This window comes from Gopherus evgoodei, chromosome 11 (genome assembly GCF_007399415.2).
Source record: "Gopherus evgoodei ecotype Sinaloan lineage chromosome 11, rGopEvg1_v1.p, whole genome shotgun sequence".
Lineage (NCBI taxonomy): Eukaryota > Metazoa > Chordata > Testudines > Testudinidae > Gopherus > Gopherus evgoodei.
In genome coordinates, this window is record NC_044332.1 from 49313324 (window position 1) to 49331688 (window position 18365).

The following is an 18365-nucleotide window of genomic DNA, read 5'->3' on the forward strand; positions in this document are numbered from 1 at the left end:
TGCGTGTGTAATCAGGCCATGTAAAGCATTTCCTATACTCAGAAAACTCTTTATTCTGATGATCTCACATGTTAATTGGAATCTTTTTGTTGGCAGTCTCAGCAGCAAGGGGTTGGATGGGCACAAAGAGTGAACTAACTTCTTACCACTAGAGGTGCACCCTCGAGAACAGGTTTAAGATGTACATGGTAGGACAATATAGTGAAGCTTTCCCTGCTGTGGCCTGCATTGTAGCTGTTTTGTTGATAAAGAAAGGAGCTTTTTCTTCAGTGCCATCAAATTAATACCTTTTAATGAGCATTAAATTCATGTGTTCAAACACCATGGAGAAGTTACTCAAATACCATGGTGATTAAACAACCAATATAGATTAGATAAAAATGTAAAAAAAGCAAACTATCGCCACCAAGGAAGCCAGCAAACTTATGTTAAGTCTGAATGTAGCGTGCTATATACAGCTTGATGGTAAGTTATTGATACATAGTAATATATCATTTCTGTTTGGGATCCGGGGTTTGTCAGGCAAGTAAACTTGTTAATTATTTGGTGCTCGGGTATGTTCATTTATTCATATAAAAGCAATCAGGCGTTTAAGCTGTGACCAAATATTGAAGTTTCTGCCTTTGATCTAAGGGCTTTAATTGAAGACCTGTATGAATATGATTAAAAGCAAGTAGCTAGACAGTATAAAGAATGTATTGTGAAACCAGGGGGGAAATGGTCCCTATAGTCAGAGATCTAGCAAGTAGTTTGAAATTTGAAACGTAGTGGACATTCCACTACCTTTCATTCCCAGTGTATCGATTTCCTGAGATCTGCCATTTAACGAAATGACTGGAATTCTCTCTCTCTCTCTCTCTCTCTCTCTCTCTCTCACGCGCACACTCTGAATAAACAGGATTTGTGTGATACTAAGTTGGAATAGTGTCTTTGATTCCTACACGTATGTATGTTTTTTTGTTTTTGTTTTTAATCGATTGGCTCTGTGATTTTGAACTCAATGTTCAAGCCTCTCCCAGTCTACTGCTCTCCCTCTGCAGTGCTCAGTACCTGCTCCCATGCAGCAAAACCACTTCAGTTTTGTAGTCCTTGCTTTTACTGATTCATTTCATTCAGTGTGATCACCATCCAAGCTGACAGGTGAAATTAGATACATATAGAAGTCTAATACTGTGTTAATAAAGATACAATGAAGTATAATACCTCTTAAGAAAAATTGTATTCAGGAAAATGAAAATTGCATACATGGTATATGCCTGCCTACATCCTTATACAATCCAACAATTCATTATTGAAGGGTATGTTTCTAACATAGCAATTCGTATGAAAAAATTAAATGAAATGAAACATAGCAAAACATTTGCTTAAAAAGAAATGTTCTGAATTTTTCAACAGTAGCCTCAAAATTAAATTACATGTTTGACTCTTGCAGATCTAAATCTGAACTTTTTCATTCCAGTTCAGAAAATCCCAATCCGCTATTTTTCTGAGAATTTAGATTTACTTAGACTGCTTCAGTAGATTACCTTAGCCCTAATATAGAAGTAATATTGTTAAGTTGATAATGTCAGCATTAACAGGCTTCATTCATTCACTGTCTAGTGTTAGAAGGTTTTAAGGTCTCCTTGTGCTTCTTTGTTTCCTTCAGTCTTCTCCGGGTGACTTAAATATGACCATGTCCTTCACTGTCTCATTTTAAAAACAATTCTGTTTCAGCTTATTAAAAGAGCACACAAAGCAATTGAAACTAAACCTTTTTATTTTATAGTCACGTTCTACTAAAAGAGTTGAACAGATTACTTCCAAAATTTCTTTTAAAAAATACCCATTTAGTCAAAGACCCTGTATTACAAATTTCACACTGGGAGGGAATTTCCATTAAGGTATTATATATAATTAAGCTCCAGAAAATGGAGTCTTAGGCCATGTCTACATCTAAAATTTTGCAGCGCTGGTTGTTACAGCTGTATTAGTACAGCTGTATAGGGCCAGCGCTGCAGAGTGGCCACACTTACAGCAACCAGCGCTGCAAGTGGTGTTAGATGTGGCCACACTGCAGCGCTGTTGGGCGGCTTCAAGGGGGGTTCCGGGACGAGAGAGCAAACCGGGAAAGGAAACCAGCTTCGCCGCGGTTTGCTCTCTCGGTCCCGGAGCCAGCCAGCAAACCGCAGGGAAGGAGACCTGCTTGCTCGGGGTTCCGGGACCGAGAGAGCAAACCGGGAACGCCGCGGTTTGCTCTCTCGGTCCCGGAGCCACCCAGCAAACCGCAGGGAAGGAGACCTGCTTGCTCGGGGTTCCGGGACCGAGAGAGCAAACCGGGAACGCCGCGGTTTGCTCTCTCGGTCCCGGAGCCACCCAGCAAACCGCAGGGAAGGAGACCTGCTTGCTCGGGGTTCCGGGACCGAGAGAGCAAACCGCGGCAAAGCTGGTTTCCTTTCCCGGTTTGCTCTCTCGGTCCCGGAACCCCGAGCAAGCAGGTCTCCTTCCCTGCGGTTTGCTGGGTGGCTCCGGGACCGAGAGAGCAAACCGCGGCGTTCCCGGTTTGCTCTCTCGGTCCCGGAACCCCGAGCAAGCAGGTCTCCTTCCCTGCGGTTTGCTGGCTGGCTCCGGGAACGCGAGAGCAAACCGCGGCGAAGCTGGTCTCCTTTCCCGGTTTGCTCTCTCGGTCCCGGAACCCCGAGCAAGCAGGTCTCCTTCCCTGCGGTTTGCTGGCTGGCTCCGGGACCGAGAGAGCAAACCGGGAAAGGAAACCAGCTTGATTACCAGAGGCTTCCTCCTTCCACGGAGGTCAAGAAAAGCGCTGGTAACTGTCTACATTGGATTACCAGCGCTGGATCACCAGCGCTGGATCCTCTACACCCGAGACAAAACGGGAGTACGGCCAGCGCTGCAAACAGGGAGTTGCAGCGCTGGTGGTGCCCTGCAGATGTGTACACCTTCAAAGTTGCAGCGCTGTAACTCCCTCACCAGCGCTGCAACTTTCTGATGTAGACAAGCCCTTAGAATGGAAATTCTGACACCTTTACGATAAGATTCCACCAAGTGTCACTATAATGATTTTACCTAACCCTTGTCCTTCATCATTATCATTTCACACATCTGTTTGGATAAACTGATTTAAAACTATAATTAGCTGTTATAAGAAGAATACTGTAAAGTTCGTCTAGGCCTTTCTTTCTTCTGATGACATTTTACTTGGAAGCCTATCTGCTGTAGAATATTGTTCTGCTACTGATTTCTTTGCCTACCTATTGGTTATCTTATTCTTGTACAGCTCAGAAATACTATAATCGGATTCTCGTTCTATCGGCATGAGACATGCCCAAACTCGTTGGCTTCCTCAGTGGGATCATCTGATAAACATATGTTAAATAGCATTTATGCTCAAGTCTTCAGATGTTAAATTCTTTTCAAGCTGAGCAGGCTCTTGTAGGCAGCATCACATTACTTAGACTCCCTCTAGTGTTAAATTTACTATCAGGATGTCACAACCAGAGAGCTGTGAAATAAATGTGTCTCGGTGAAACTTAGCTGTTTTAGCTTTTGACATTTTGAATACCTCTCTTTCTTTATGAATTAATTTGCAGTTGAGTGTTGCCTCCCTTCCATGGCTCTTTCCAGAACTTCCACAATACTAAAGCAGGAGTCACTTTTGACACTTTCTGTAATGGATCTTGTTTGGTTATCTTGCTTTGACAATGCCCCTGAATGTTGAACAGCCTTCCTGGGCTGGTTCACAAAGTCACTGCCTTCTATAGCCTTCCTGAAGATGTATTTCTGAAATGCCTACAAGAAAATTACCTGATTTAGGAGCCTGCTCCTTCTGCCATTGGTGGCAATGGAAGTTTTGCCACTGACTTCAATAGAAGCAGGGTCAGATCATAAGTCACCTACTTCATTTATTTATCTTGTGAATAAACTCCTTTATATGAAGAGATGAAGTCAAATGGGAGGGAAAAGGACAAGGATATTGGAACTGAAGCTGGGAATTGGTGTGGGAGAAAGATGTGTGAGCTGAAATATGGAGGAGAGGAGCAAGGAGGGGAAAGCAGTGTGTTTAACTTAAAGGAGAGATAGAAGGATTGATGTGGGGAAAACAAACAAACAAGTCACTGGTAATTCACTGGCTTATCATGAAGTTTGGCTGTGATTTACACCTATTACATGTTTTTATAGATTTCTCATTGTACCAGAGAAAAGAATAATTTTGTCAGTAAATGTCCTAGATAATTGATCATTCAGCGCCAATTTCACAGCTACTTGCTGTTGTTCACATTGTCCCCTCAGCATGTATACAGCACATATTATAAAGGGGGTAGGAAAATCAACCCTACCAAGGCAACACTGTACTCCAGTGTTAAACATCTCTGTTCTACTTTTGGTTCAAATTGTTTAAAAGCAATTGTTAGGAAGATTGGTGTAAGTTACTCCCATAACCTTTTCTTAGGAATTTCAGGTGAATTATTTTTATGCAATATATATTCTAGTGGAATAAAGCATATTGAATTATCTTTTATAAAAAATTCAAATGATTCATCACTGATGCTCACAGTTTTTTATAGTTCAGTACTTAAGGTATAAGAGTTATTTATGTTAATGTGTCATTTCTCATTAACAGTAAATCACAAAAACAGGTGTCTAATGAGTTGCATAAGTACTAAGATTGGCCCCCTGATACTGTAGGTGCTTAGCACGCCGTCAGATCAGACAGTTTAGGGGTTTGCTTTGTATGACTGTATTTAGTTTACTTTTTCAATTGAGGTTACTTCTTGAATTATGTAGCCATGAAACAGATGGTATGGCAATTGAAAGTCTGTTAAGAGAACATTCTCAAAGTTTTGGGAAGAAAGACCATGAAAAGTAACAAGTATACTCTGAGAATATTTCAATGATATTTTTCTTTTCAAAGTTTACAGTTGTGAATGTCAGGCTAATGTCTCCTTGTAAGAATAAAAGAAAATAGCTTCTTACCTACCTGCTGCTGCAGTGCAGCCATCCTCCTACACACTATTTGCTACCTGTGTGTCTGATCACATGCCCTCATTTACAACTCCTCTCTTCCACAAATACACACACCCATTAGTCCCCACCCATGCATATCTGTCCATGCTCTTTCCTCACACACAAAACACTTTCCACATTCTCATTCACGCTTAACCACACTTGTGCTCAGGGGCACATATATGCTCATTCTTTGCTTCCTTCCTGCTTCCTGGTAAAACAACTGGTAGTTCTTGCCCAGCAAGGAAGAGCTAAAATTTTTACAGGAGGGGAAAGGAGGAAGAGCAAAGCCCCAGCTTCTCAACAACTCTCTGCTCCTTGGACCTAGCTTCTCCATTGCTGCTCCCTTCTCCTTTCTCTCCACAAAAAGCACTGGTGGCTCAAGCCTCGTTAGTTCCTACTCCTTTTCACTGACAACAATATTCTCAGACAGATGAACATAATTTGTTGAGGAAGAGTCAACATGGTTTTAGTACAGGAAAATCAGCCTCACCAAACTACTGGAATTCTTTGAGGGGATCAACATGCATAGTGTACTTAGATTTTCAGAAAGCCTTTGCAAGGTCCCTCACCAAAGGCTCCTATGCAAAGTAAATTGCCGTGGGATAAGAGGGAAGGTGCTCTCATGGATTGGTAACTGATTAAAAGATAGGAAACAAAGGGTAGGTATAAATGGTCAGTTTTCAGAATGGAGAGAGGTAAATAGTGATGTCTCCCAGGGGTCTATTCTGGGACCAATCCTATCCAACATATTCATAAATGATCTGGAAAAAGGGGTAAACTGAGGTGGCAAAATTTCCAGGTGATACAAAATTACTAAAGATAGTTAAGACCCAGGCAGATTGCGAAGAGCTACAAAAAGATCTCTCAAAACTGGGTGACTGGGCAACAAAATGGCAGATGAAATTTAATGTTGATAAATGCGAAGTGATGCACATTTGAAAGCATAATCCCAACTATACATATAAAATGGGGGTCTAAATTAGCTGTTACCACTCAAGAAAGAGATCTTGGAGTCATTGTGGATAGTTCTCTGAAAACATCCACTCAATGTGCAGCAGCAGTCAAAAAGGCGAACAGAATCCTGGGAATAATTAAGGAAGGGATAGATAATAGGACAGAAAATACCATGTTGCCTCTATATGAATCCATGATATGCCCACATCTTGAATACTGTGTGCAGATGTGGTCGTCCCATCTCAGAAAAAATATATTGGAATTGGAAAAGGTTCAGAAAAGGATGACAAAATAATTAGGGTATGGAACGGTTTCTGTATGAGGAGAGATTAATAAGACTGGGTCTTTTCAGCTTGGAAAAGAGACGGCTAAGGAGGGATATGATTAAGGTCTGTAAAATCATGACTGGTGTAGAGAAAGTAGATAAGGAAGTGTTGTTTACTACTTCTCGTAAAACAAGAACTAGGGGCCACCAAATGTAATTAATAGGCAGCAGATTTAAAACAGATAAAAAGAAGTATTTCTTCACACAGCGCACAGGCAACCTGTGGAACTCCTTGCTGGAGGATGTTGTGAAGGCCAAGACCATAACAAAAAACTAGATAAATTCATGGAGGATAGGTCCATCAATGGCTATTAGCCAGGATGGGCAGGAATGGTGTCCCTAGCCTCAGTTTGCCTGAAGCTGGAAATGAGTGGCAGGGGATGGATCACCTGATGATTACCTGTTCTGTTCATTCCCTCTGGGGCACCTGGCACTGGCCACTGTCAGAGACAGGATACTGGGCTAGATGGACCTTTGGTCTGACCCAGTATTGCCGTTCTTATGTTCTTATTATTGACAAAATTCAATATGACTTTCCCATTCCCCTCAGATCACTTTTTTCCCCCTCCCCCCAACTCCCTTCTTCTCCTTCACCCTAGTCACAGATGTAGAAGTTTCTTATCTGCTCTCCTCCTCTTACCCTCCACTTGCCCCAGTGACCCCAGCTCATCCTATCTCCTGATTTTTCCTCATGCCTCTCCTCATCATCTGCCTTATTCTTTTACCTAACCTCTCAGTCTTCTCTGATTTTCCCTTCACAATAAAAACTTGTGTAATTTCCCATCTTAAAAATACCCACTCTCGACCCCACTTCCCCTCTACCTGTTGCCCTGCTTCTCTAATGTTTGCCCAATCTGCTTTCTCATCTCTAAACTCATTGAACACACTATCTACAATTGCTGTCTGGAGTTCCTCTCCACCAGTTCTGCCTAGACCTTCTCCAGTCTGGCTTTCAGCCCTTGCACTCAACTGAAACCACTCTTCCTCAAGTCTCTAATGACCACTTCTTAGCCAAATCTTACTCCGTCCTCATCCACCACAACCTGTTAACCACCGTTGACAAAATCAACTATAGTCCTCTTATTCTGCTTCTCAAATTGCTCTTTCAATGTATCCTTCAGAGGATTCTTTTTTTTTTTTTTTTTTTTTTTTGCCCTTCAGCTTTTTGGGGAGGTTCCACATGGTTCTGAACTTGGTCCCCTTCTCTTCTCCCTCCACACCTTATCTCTGGGTAATATCAGTAAACACAAATTGAACTACTATCTTTATGTAGATAATTCACAGAGCTACTTCTGTACTCCAGACCTCAGTCTAAAGCTAAAAAAAAGTGCTCTTAATCTCTGAAAAAAGAGCTTTTAATCTCTGACCTCCAAGCCTTCCCGCTACCTTGTTTCTTGATCACTGTGGACAAAACCACCATCCTGCCTCTCACTCAGGCCTGTAAACTTTCCCTAGGTCTTCACATACATTCATGGATTCCAAGGTCAGAAGGAACAATGGTGATTATGTAGTCTGACCTCTATATCACAGGCCATAGAACTTTCCCAAAATAATTTCTAGAGCATGTCCTTTAGAAGAACATCCAATCTTGATTTAAAAATTGTCAATGATGGAGAATCTACCATGACCCTTGGTAAATTGTTCCAGTTAATTTATTTTCAGTCTGAATTTGTCTAGCTTCAACTTCCAGCCATTGGATTGTGTTATACCTTTCTGTCTGCTAGATTGAAGAGCCCATTATCAAATATTTGTTCCCCATTTAGATAATTATGGATGGTAATCAAATCACCCTTTAATTTTCTCTTTGTTAAACTAAATAGATTGAGCTCTTGGAGTTTGTCACTAATAGTGCATGCTTTCCAATCCTTTAATCATTCTTATGGCTTTTCTCTGAAAGGTCTCCAGTTGGTCAACATCCTCCTTGAATTGTGAACACCAGAACCAAGCACAGTGTTCCAGCAGCAGTTACACCAGTTCCAAATTCAGAGAGTTGCCCTCTTTATGCATCCAAAAAGCTCATTAGCCCTTTAGCCACAGCATCACAGTGGTAACTCATGTTCAGCTGATTTTTCCACCACAACCCTCAGATCTTTTTCAGAGTAATTGCTTTCCACACTAGAATCCCCCATCGTGTACTTGTGATGTACATTCTTTGTTCCTAGATGTATACATTTTCATAGATTCTAGGGTCAGAAGGGACCAATGTGATCATCTTGTCCGACCCCCTGCACAAAGCAGGCCACAGAACCCTACCCATCCACTTCTATAACAAACCCCATACCTATGCCCGAGCCATCGAAGTCCTCAAACTGTGGCCCAAAGACCCCAAGCCGCAGAGAATCCACCAGCAAGCGACCCATGCCCCACGCCGCAGATGTATTAAAACATATATTATTTGCTTGAACCCAACTTATCAAGTGATCCAGATCACTCTGTATTAGTGACTTATCCTCTTCATTATTTATCATTACCCTAACTTTTCTGTCATCTGCAAACTGTATCAGTGATTATGTTTTCTTCCAAGTCATTGATAAAAAATGTTAAATAGCATAGAGCCAAGAACTGATTTGTGTAGGAACCCATTAGAAATATACCCACTCAGTGGTGATTGCTATTTACAATTACATTTGGAGACCTATCAGCCAGCTTTTAAACCATTTAATGTGTCATGTTAATTTTATATTGTTCTAGTATTTTTAATCAAAATATCATGCAGTACTAAGACCAATGCCTTACAGAAATCTATTATATCAATTACCTTTATCAACCAAAGTTGTAATCTCAGAAAAATAAATAAATAAATAAAAATAAAGTTAGTTTGACAGGATCTGTGTTCCATGAACCCATGGTGATTGGCATTAATTATGTTATCCTCTGTTTAGTTCTTTATTAATTGAGTCCCATATCATCCTCTCCATTGTCTTCCCAGACTGACGGGCCTACCTGGGTCATCCATTTTACCCTTTTTAAAAATTGGCACAACATTAGCTTTCTTCCAGTCTTCTGGAACTTCCCCAGTGTTCCAAGATTTTTTGAAAATCAGCATTAATAGTCCAGCAAGCTCCTCAGCCAGCTCTTTTTAAACTCTTGGATGCATGTTATCTGGACCTAATATTTAAACATATCTGACTTTCGTAGTTGTTGTCTAACATCCTCTTGAGGTGGAAAGAGTGTTATCATCTGATATGACTACATCTGTTTTTCCCTCAAATGCAGAACAGAAATATTTATGGAACACTTCTGATTTTCCTGCATTATTATTGATAATTCTACCATTTCCATCTTGTAATGGACCAGTACCATTGTTAGGATTCTTTTTGTTCATAATGTATTTAACAAAACTTCTTTTTATTGTCTCATTCAATCTTGCAGCATTGCTCCAGGAAGACAGTACACCATCCAGGCTATTTCTAAGTCTTGCCAAATCTCTCTGTATAATATCTCTGAGATATAGCCTTTCCCACCCATCCATCCAGCTAAAACTCTTGTTCAGGTTCTCATCATGTTGCATCTCAGTTAGTGCAACATCCTTCACTGGCCTTGACAAATGCCATCTTTCCCCAATTATAGCCATTCAAAATGATGCTGCAAAAATCATTTTCATTGCCCATCACTTTGGTCATGTCATTGTTCCCTTTGCATCTCTCCACTGCTCTGTTGCATCAAACATAAGCTACTTGGCTTCACTTTTGCCATGCCATGGAGACGAAACCAAAGACAACTACAGAGTAGTGGCAGATAGCTGTCCAAGGTCAGGACCAGGAGGACATAGAGCCTCAGCCATCAGCTGGCCTGATGTAGAAAGGAGGTATGAGACTCACAGAGGACCAACAGGACACCACCCAATAGAATGAAGGCAGCAACAGGGTGAAAACAAGCCCTGCACCAAGAGTGGTAACACAAACAAGAAGTCAGAGACTGGTTCAAAGGCGAACAAGCTTGAACACTGACAGGCTACAATGGGCTGGTGCTAAAGGCTATGTCTCTAGGGTGGGCTGTATACTAGTAACCTCTGGCCAGCAAGACAGCAAACACTTGCACAAAAAACACAACAAAAGCTGTTAAAAGGAAAGATGTAGCAACCTTCTTGAAACTTGAAGGGAAGAGCACAGCTTGCAGGAAGAAAGAATTTGGAGGATTCATCAGAAAATCAGACATTGTGCACATGGCTAGAATGCTAGCTGCAGTTGTGGCATCTCTAAATAGCTCTTTTTACTATGAGCCAGTTGAGTTTTACAAGCTTGGAGTCCTTTCATGTTATTACTCAGCACACGGTACATGAAACAAATACACAAGCTGCACTTCTGCAGCAAAATAAATCTCTATCTACCAAAATGATTTTGACTATTACATTTCATAATGTTCCCATATTGTGGCTTTTTATGTTCCACATTGTTATGCCTGGTATAATTTCTCTGGAGTCATTTAACACTTAATCTTACTTTCTGAGAGATGGAAAAAATAGGAGTGGTTTAGGCATTTGCAAAATCTCATTGGTTGGATTTTTCCTTTACAAACCAAAAACTGGGGTATTTTGGATCCCTGACTTTAATGGGGAGGTGGGTTTGGATAAATGGTTTCAATTATAGCTTGTATGTGCTTTTTGGTATTATTATTTTATAACTAGAGGGTCACACACTTTGTTGCTTCTGTAGGCTGAGCTGCGCAAACAATGAGAGAGCAGCATATAAAGCTACTGCTTGTGATTTGTGCAGGAAGCAGCATGAGGCATTAGAGAGATTTATCTGCCTGTAGTAATGTGGTGGGGGAAGGAGGCATGTAGGGAGGAGGAACAGGGATCAGAAAGGGGGGTTAAAGAATGAGATGATGAGGGCATTAGACACTTCCAACCCCTAGATACTTGTTAACTTGCTCCACCAATCCCTTCTTCCTGACCTCAGAAGGTCACATTCCTTCCCCACCAGAACCCTCCATTACCGCAGCCCCAAGCTCTGGCTAGCAAATGCACAGACACACACTGCCCTTTGTGTGCTCCTTTTCCTTCCAGAGTCAATATTTGCAGGGGCTGGTTTGGTTCCCTGTCTCTGTCTTCCCAACCTTGGACCAAGTTTTGGGGAGGCAGCGCATTAGGGAAGACGGAATTAGGCCTTCTTCACTTTTCTCGCCCTCTGGCTCCTCCTGATATTCTTTCTGGGAGATAGGCCATTCAGTGTGTCGGCATTTAAAACTCTATTGAGATATTGGCAGAGCTGAGATTGGCTCAGAGACAGATTCTTTAATCTAGAGGTAATTACAAAGCTAGTTAAACCTGCTAAGCAAATGTAAGGGGGCTCTGTGTATTGTCCCCAATTTCCCCTTCCAGGTTTCTGACTTTTCCACAGAATCAATGGGACATCATTGATGCCTAGAACATGCCCTGAAAATTTGGAATTGATGGGATGTGCTGTTTCAAAGTTATCACATTACAGACAGACAAACAAAAATGCCATCAAGGTGAATGTAGGGCCTCACTTTGCTCAGCCAATAATAATAAATATTATTATTATTATTACTAATAATATAATATCAAAATGGTGATTTGAAGCAATACATAGCAAATAAGAAAATAAAAATATGCATACCATGTAAGATAAATGGTAACATTTTTTAAAGCACCTAAGGGTATGGCTACACTTGAAATTTCAAAGCGCTGCTGCGGCAGCGCTTTGAAGTGTGAGTATAGTCAGAGCGCTAGCGCTGGGAGAGAGCTCTCCCAGCGCTGCACGTAAACCACATCCCTTACGGGTGTAGCTTGCAGCGCTGGGAGCCGCGCTCCCGACACTGCAGCACTGATTACACTGAGGCTTTACAGTGCTGTATCTTGCAGTGCTCAGGGGGGTGTTTTTTCACACCCCTGAGCGTGAAAGTTGCAGCGCTGTAAAGTGCCAGTGTAGCCATGGCCTAAGTAACGTAAGAGCGTCAAGGCCATTTTCAGAAGTGACTTAAGCATTTAGGAGCTCAAGTATCATTGAAAGTCTTTAACTTTTCATGTGGGATTTTGTTCTTAAATAATACACCAATTAATGAGAATGACTGCTCTATTACTAAGTGGAAGTAATGTTTATTAAATAATAGTACATTGCTGATTGAATCAGAACACCTAAATGATAAACAGACTACTTGTGTTTCTTCACTATATTCAATTTTTCAGGCCCACAGTGTTACACTTACTATGTTAAGGGATTGACTAAGCGGGAAAAGCAGCAAAGAATCCTGTGGCACCTTATAGACTAACAGACGTTTTGGAGCATGAGCTTTCGTGGGTGAATACCCACTTCCTCAGATGCATGTAATGGAAATACCCAGGGGCAGGTATATATATGTGTGCTCCAAAACGTCTGTTAGTCTTTAAGGTGCCACAGGATTCTTTGCTGCTTTTACAGATCCAGACTAACACGGCTACCCTCTGATACTAAGCGGGAAGACTTTCTCAATGAATAGAGACTGGGAATGGCTGAGTCATTACACTACTTTGAATCTTTTTCCATAAAATAACTATCCTTACAGCTCCTGTCAACTGTCTGTAACTGACCGTCTTGATTATCACTACAAAAGTATTTATCCTGCTGATAACAGGTCATCTTAATTAAGTAGCCTCTTAGAGCTGGTATGACATCTTCTCTGTATGTATATGTATATACTCTTCTTATATGTTGCATTCTATGCATCCGATGAAGCGGGCTGTAGCCCATGAAAGCTTATGCTCAAATAAATTTGTTATTCTCTAAGGTGCCACAAGTACTCCAGTTCAATCTTTTATGTCAGGTTCTACAGTGGAGAGCACACCAGGAGGAGACAGCCAGACTGGAAGCTGCTATAGCTGCCAGAAGAAAAGAAAAGGAAGATGAAAAAGAAAAAATACAGAAAGAAAAGGAAATGATTCAAAGAGCAGAGGGAAAAGAAAAGGTATGGAAAATGTGGTATTTGAATGATTTATTATCTAATTGCTTTTAAAAGCTTTAAGTAATCTCAGTACTTTATATTATTGTAAATAGTCTTTTTGGTATTAGTTTAGAGATTAGCAAGTGGTTGGTGGAATGTTGCCAATACCCAGCTTTGAAGCTGTGTATACTTGTGTAGCAGTTGTGCTACTTTCTTATTTTTCTAAAAAGACACCAATAGAGGCATATACTCTGTGGCTGCCACACAGTTGCAAGGAAAATCAGTGCAGAGAAACTACTGCATTTCTAGCTGACTTACAGATTTATGCTATCGAGTAATATGGCAAAGACCACTGAAGCTACCAAAGCTGCAGCAAGATATGCTGCATTGCAGCAAATGAGCCTCAGAATATATTGGCTACAATGTTTAAGCACACTGCATTTAGACCAACACAGGGAACTTTCAAATAGGCTTCTAAGAATGGATGCACACTACCTCTTTCAAGACAACAGACATCTATGTATACATTGTGCTAAGCATCTTTTGACGGACTGGGAAATGTATGCAGTGTTGTAGCCTTATTGGTCCCAGGATATTAGAGAGACAAGGTGGATGAGGTACTATACTTTATTGGAACAGCTTCAATTGGCAACAGAGAGAAGCTTTTGAGATTACACAGAGCTCTTCTTTAGGTCTGGGAAATGTACTCAGTGTCACAGCTAAATACAAGATGGAACAGATAATTATTTAGCATACGTTAACACATATTTCAACATGAAATGGCCCATTAACGCCTCTCAGTCAAGGCATAGCACCTTCAAGAGATGAGCCTCGGAGCTTAAATTCATAACTTCACTAGACACTAAAAATCATGGACTGAATTGCGCAATGGAATTATGATTCATTACAACAATCTGTATCCCTGTTTTACACACACACACACACACACACACACACACACACACACACACGAACGTCACTCCCCAGTTTTCCCCCTTCCCCATTACTGGAGAGGTGTTAATGAGCCACTTCACCTTGAATAGTCCCTTGAAATATATGTTTACACTGCAATTAGACACTGATGGCTGGCCCATGCTAGCTGACTAACAGCTCCGAGGGCTCTGGCTAAGGGGCTGTTTCACTGCAGTGTAGATATTCCTGCTGGGGCTGCAGCCCAAGCTCTGGGACTCTCCTACTTCCAAGGTCCTAGAGCCAGGTTGTAGCCCAAGCCTCAACATCTACACTGTAATGAAACCACCTCTTAAAAGACCCCAGAGTCCGAGTCAGCTGGCACGGGCCAGTCACAGGTGTCTAACTGTAGTGTAAACATATCCTCTGAGTAAATTTCTCAGATGTAAAGGAGAGCTTTGTGTAAACTAGAAAGCTTCTCTCTCCAACAGAAATTAGTCCAATAAAAGATATTACCTCACCTGCCTTGATCTCTGGGGGAAATAACATTTTTCTAACTAAAGTCTAAACAATACTTTGTGATAAAACTTTGTAGAATAAGTTTTTTACTACTTATAGAGAAATCTGTGTATGTATCACATACTAGCTGTATTTCTCTACACCATTTTTTATTAATGTAATTTATACAAAAACAGGAACCTTTTGATTTTGAGAATTTACCTATTTTTTACTTATTTCTCATATTGAAATCTTACACTCAAAGAATTAATATTATAACTGGTTTCTGTGGAATTTTTATATTAAAATGCATAATTATTATTTCAAGTCAGCAATAAACAGCAGGAGCAAATTAATGTTTATAGGATGGTCCTGCAAACGCATCAGCACATGAGTAACTTTACTCACATAAGCTGTCCCATTAACTTCTATGAGGCTATTGGTGCTGACATGCTTGCAGGATTGGGCCACTGATGAGTAGGCTTTTGTGCATACATCTGTTGGAAGTAATGAGTTAAGGTGAGAGGGGTGGTCAGAAAATCAGACAGGCAGAATTGTTTCAAAATAGAATATTTTCATGATGTGTATTTGAAGGGTTTAGTGAAGTCCAAGGACCCCAGCCCACAAGGAGGATTTAAGTTAACAGTTGATCAGCCAGTGGTGAAAGCTGGAAAATGGAAAAAATAGTACCCTGCCAACCAATATCTCTGTCCTTAGGCTTCTCCATAGGTAAATACCTGTAATAGCCCTCTGTAACATACCTTAATGGGAATGAACATAAACTCTGTTCATGCCCTATCTGACTGAGAGCACAAATGGGGGAGTAGGCTCCAGAAATGACTTATCCTTCTCTACCTCTACTTAGATGTTTGAAGTATTGTCTCTTTCAGACCATCTTCATGACATTATCCATATTGCAGTAATGTTCTTTAAAACAAGATTTATTAAAACTAAAGAGAATATGGTAGTAAAGCAAAAAAAAAAAAAAAAGATTTACAAAATTGAGTGAAGTAACGGTCCTTTAGCTTAGTTACAGATAAGAGAAAAGAAAATCCTAGATCTTTAGAAAGTCCTCTTATCAACTCCTCTTTGGGCCTGACATAGGGTTTCCCTATTGTGTCCAAAGAAATTTTCACTTGTCCCTTACCTGCAGATCATTATCATATCTGTGTTGCTATAGCAACCATTCCATTCAACCATTCCACACAGGAGTATTTGAACAAGAGTGCTGCCTAGAGAAAGTGCCAGTCTTTGTGTCCTGTATGAGGAATTTAACTCTGAGAGGTTTCCACACTTTCCTATCTCCAAGCCATCTTGCTCTCCCCCTTCCTTAGACATACCTCACCAGTTGAGGTGATGGACTTGATTTTCATGGCCATCATTCTTTGCTATGGATGTTAGGTTGTGCCCATGTACAGGATGTATCTAGTTTCCTTCTTTGCTGGTTATAGAGGTAGCATGGATTTGTCTCTTTAATTCTCTCATCGATTTTTCATTGCTATTAAATATAAATTATTGCCAGACCCTTTTCTCTTGGTCACACTACAACTAAAAAAATAGAATGAATGAAATGACTAAAGAGACTGGCATGTAGTTAGTGTTACAGTGGGACAAAAGCACTTGAAAAAATGTTTTCCCTCTTGTCTCATGTCCTATAACTTTTTTCTTTTATTCTGGGAACTTGTCATATGAGGTCATATTTATAAACATGTAAAATATGCACTTTAAGCCAAATCCTGGTGCTGTTGAAGTCCATACAAGTTTTACCTTTGACTTGGATGAGACAGGATTATGTATACACTGTGTAGGCATGTTCTAGTCATTATCTGTAGACATTTTAAGCATATATCAAAAATGTACAAGAGGAACTTTTCAAGATTCTCTATACTGTGTGATTCCTGCATTCTTTCACATTGGATCTGGCAGATGTTTTTCTGATATTTGTTCCCAGAGGCTAGGTTATTATTGCTTCTAGGTATTGGTTTAGTCTTTTTAAACTAAAGACTTCTGCTGGCATAACTGTTGGTCACGGGTATGAAGAGGTGTGATCCCTGACTGACATATAATGTGCCAACAGAAGTTCCTAGCATAGATACAAAGCTGTGTTTGTACCAATTTGTTTCACTCCTAGGGAGTGATTTTTCTATACCAGTACGATACAGTTGTATTTACACAAGGAGCACTTTGCCAGGAAAAGTGCTTCTACTATAGAGACAGCCTTCGAGGAGATAAATGTATATAACCTCCAACCATTACAAAAATTGTATTTGCTTTCTGATCCCCTGCCACCTGAATGCCTCTTTAGTATCAGTGGTTTACTGCTAGTTCAGGATGCAACATGAAGAAATTTTGATTGATGTTTCAGAGTTGTCCAACAAGTTGTCTCTATTGGTGGCCTTGGCCATCTAGTTTTTATTTTCTCCTATGTAATAGGAGGAGTGGTTGAGTTACTGGGTAGGTTGCATCACAACTTTTGCTTTGTTTTTATTTGAAGTTTTTCAGCTGTTGATCAATTTGTTTTAGTTTGTGTTGCCTATCTGTCTTTTCTTAGGTTGGGTTGCCCAGTGGCAGGTGGGCAATAAAACTCCAGAGGAACAGGAAAAAAGGCATGGGGAGGCATTTAATTGCCATTGGCAATGTCACTCTTCTATATAACTACCTGGATCATGGAGCAATCCTCACCCCTTCCAAGTACAGCTTAACAGAACTCTTGAGCATTTATACTCAAATAGAGCACATGCACTAGTTGATGGCATTGATATCCTGTGTTGCAGTTCAGTGTACTTGATGTTGGATCCTCCCTTCATTGTTGATCACATCTGTTTTTGCTGGTAAACACTCCATATGGTAGCAAAGAAGTCTGTGATCCACAGGGTTATAAGATATATCTGCACACTACACAGACTGTACCACTGTTGGTATATTGAATATTCCCACACAGTGGAGAATGGGTAAAACATTATTAAATCTACATATACTGTACTTGTCATACTCCATACAGTGCTATCTTGTACAGTGTGGTCATATCTACTACAATTTGCTAGTCAGATTTTATTTTTCATTTTCAAATACTACATTTCAAAAATATTACATTGACCTAATTACATTTATGAGATTTTTTTCTTTTATGCAAGTCTGCAGAATGCAAAGAGATTAATGCAATAGGAGAGGTTTTTTTAATATAAATATGTCAAGTAATAAAAATATTCTAATAACCAGAGTTGTACAGTTGTTCTTGGTTTCGTATTGTGCGTATAAAAATGACCTAAATAAAGTTATGGTTTGCTATTCAATTTTAACCCTGTGGAGCAGGAAACTGCGTTAATGAAATATCAACATTTGATTAATGAAATATCAACATTTTCTGAAAATCTACTTTTTCCTGAACCACAGCCCCTAAAGGATTGTTTTCAAAAATGGAACAGCTCATTTTGAAAGGTCTCATGTACTGAAAGCCATTGCAAACTTGAGCCTTCTACAAAAGCCTAAAACTAATGTATTTCTGTGACATATAATGTATTACTTTTATTGCCATTTCATAGAGGTTTCCTTCTTAACTAAGCACCTTCCTCACTTTCTCTTTAACCAGGGACTTGATGTACTTCAAAATGAATAAAATTGATTTTAGATGTTTTAGTTGAGGGCTTTAAAAATGTACATAATAACTAAAAGTCTATATCCCAAGTTGTATGGATATTCTGTGGAGCTTCTAAGATCCATGACTGGAGCTCTTTTGTGTATCTGTTTTGTGGAGTTCCTAAGCCACAGAGAACTTGGCTCTTGCTTGCACTGA

The 18365-nt window shown here is 40.2% G+C and overlaps 1 protein-coding gene across 3 annotated transcripts in view; it reads left to right on the top strand.

Annotated features, from left to right (window-relative positions):
• The window catches only part of CCDC148 (coiled-coil domain containing 148), a 126734-nt gene that overhangs the window by 82438 nt on the left and 25931 nt on the right, over positions 1-18365 (top strand). For all 3 annotated transcript variants that reach the window (XM_030580914.1, XM_030580916.1, XM_030580915.1), the window contains one exon: positions 13049-13189. In XM_030580914.1, coding sequence (XP_030436774.1) covers positions 13049-13189 — 141 coding nt within the window. The remainder of the gene's footprint in view (positions 1-13048; positions 13190-18365) is intronic.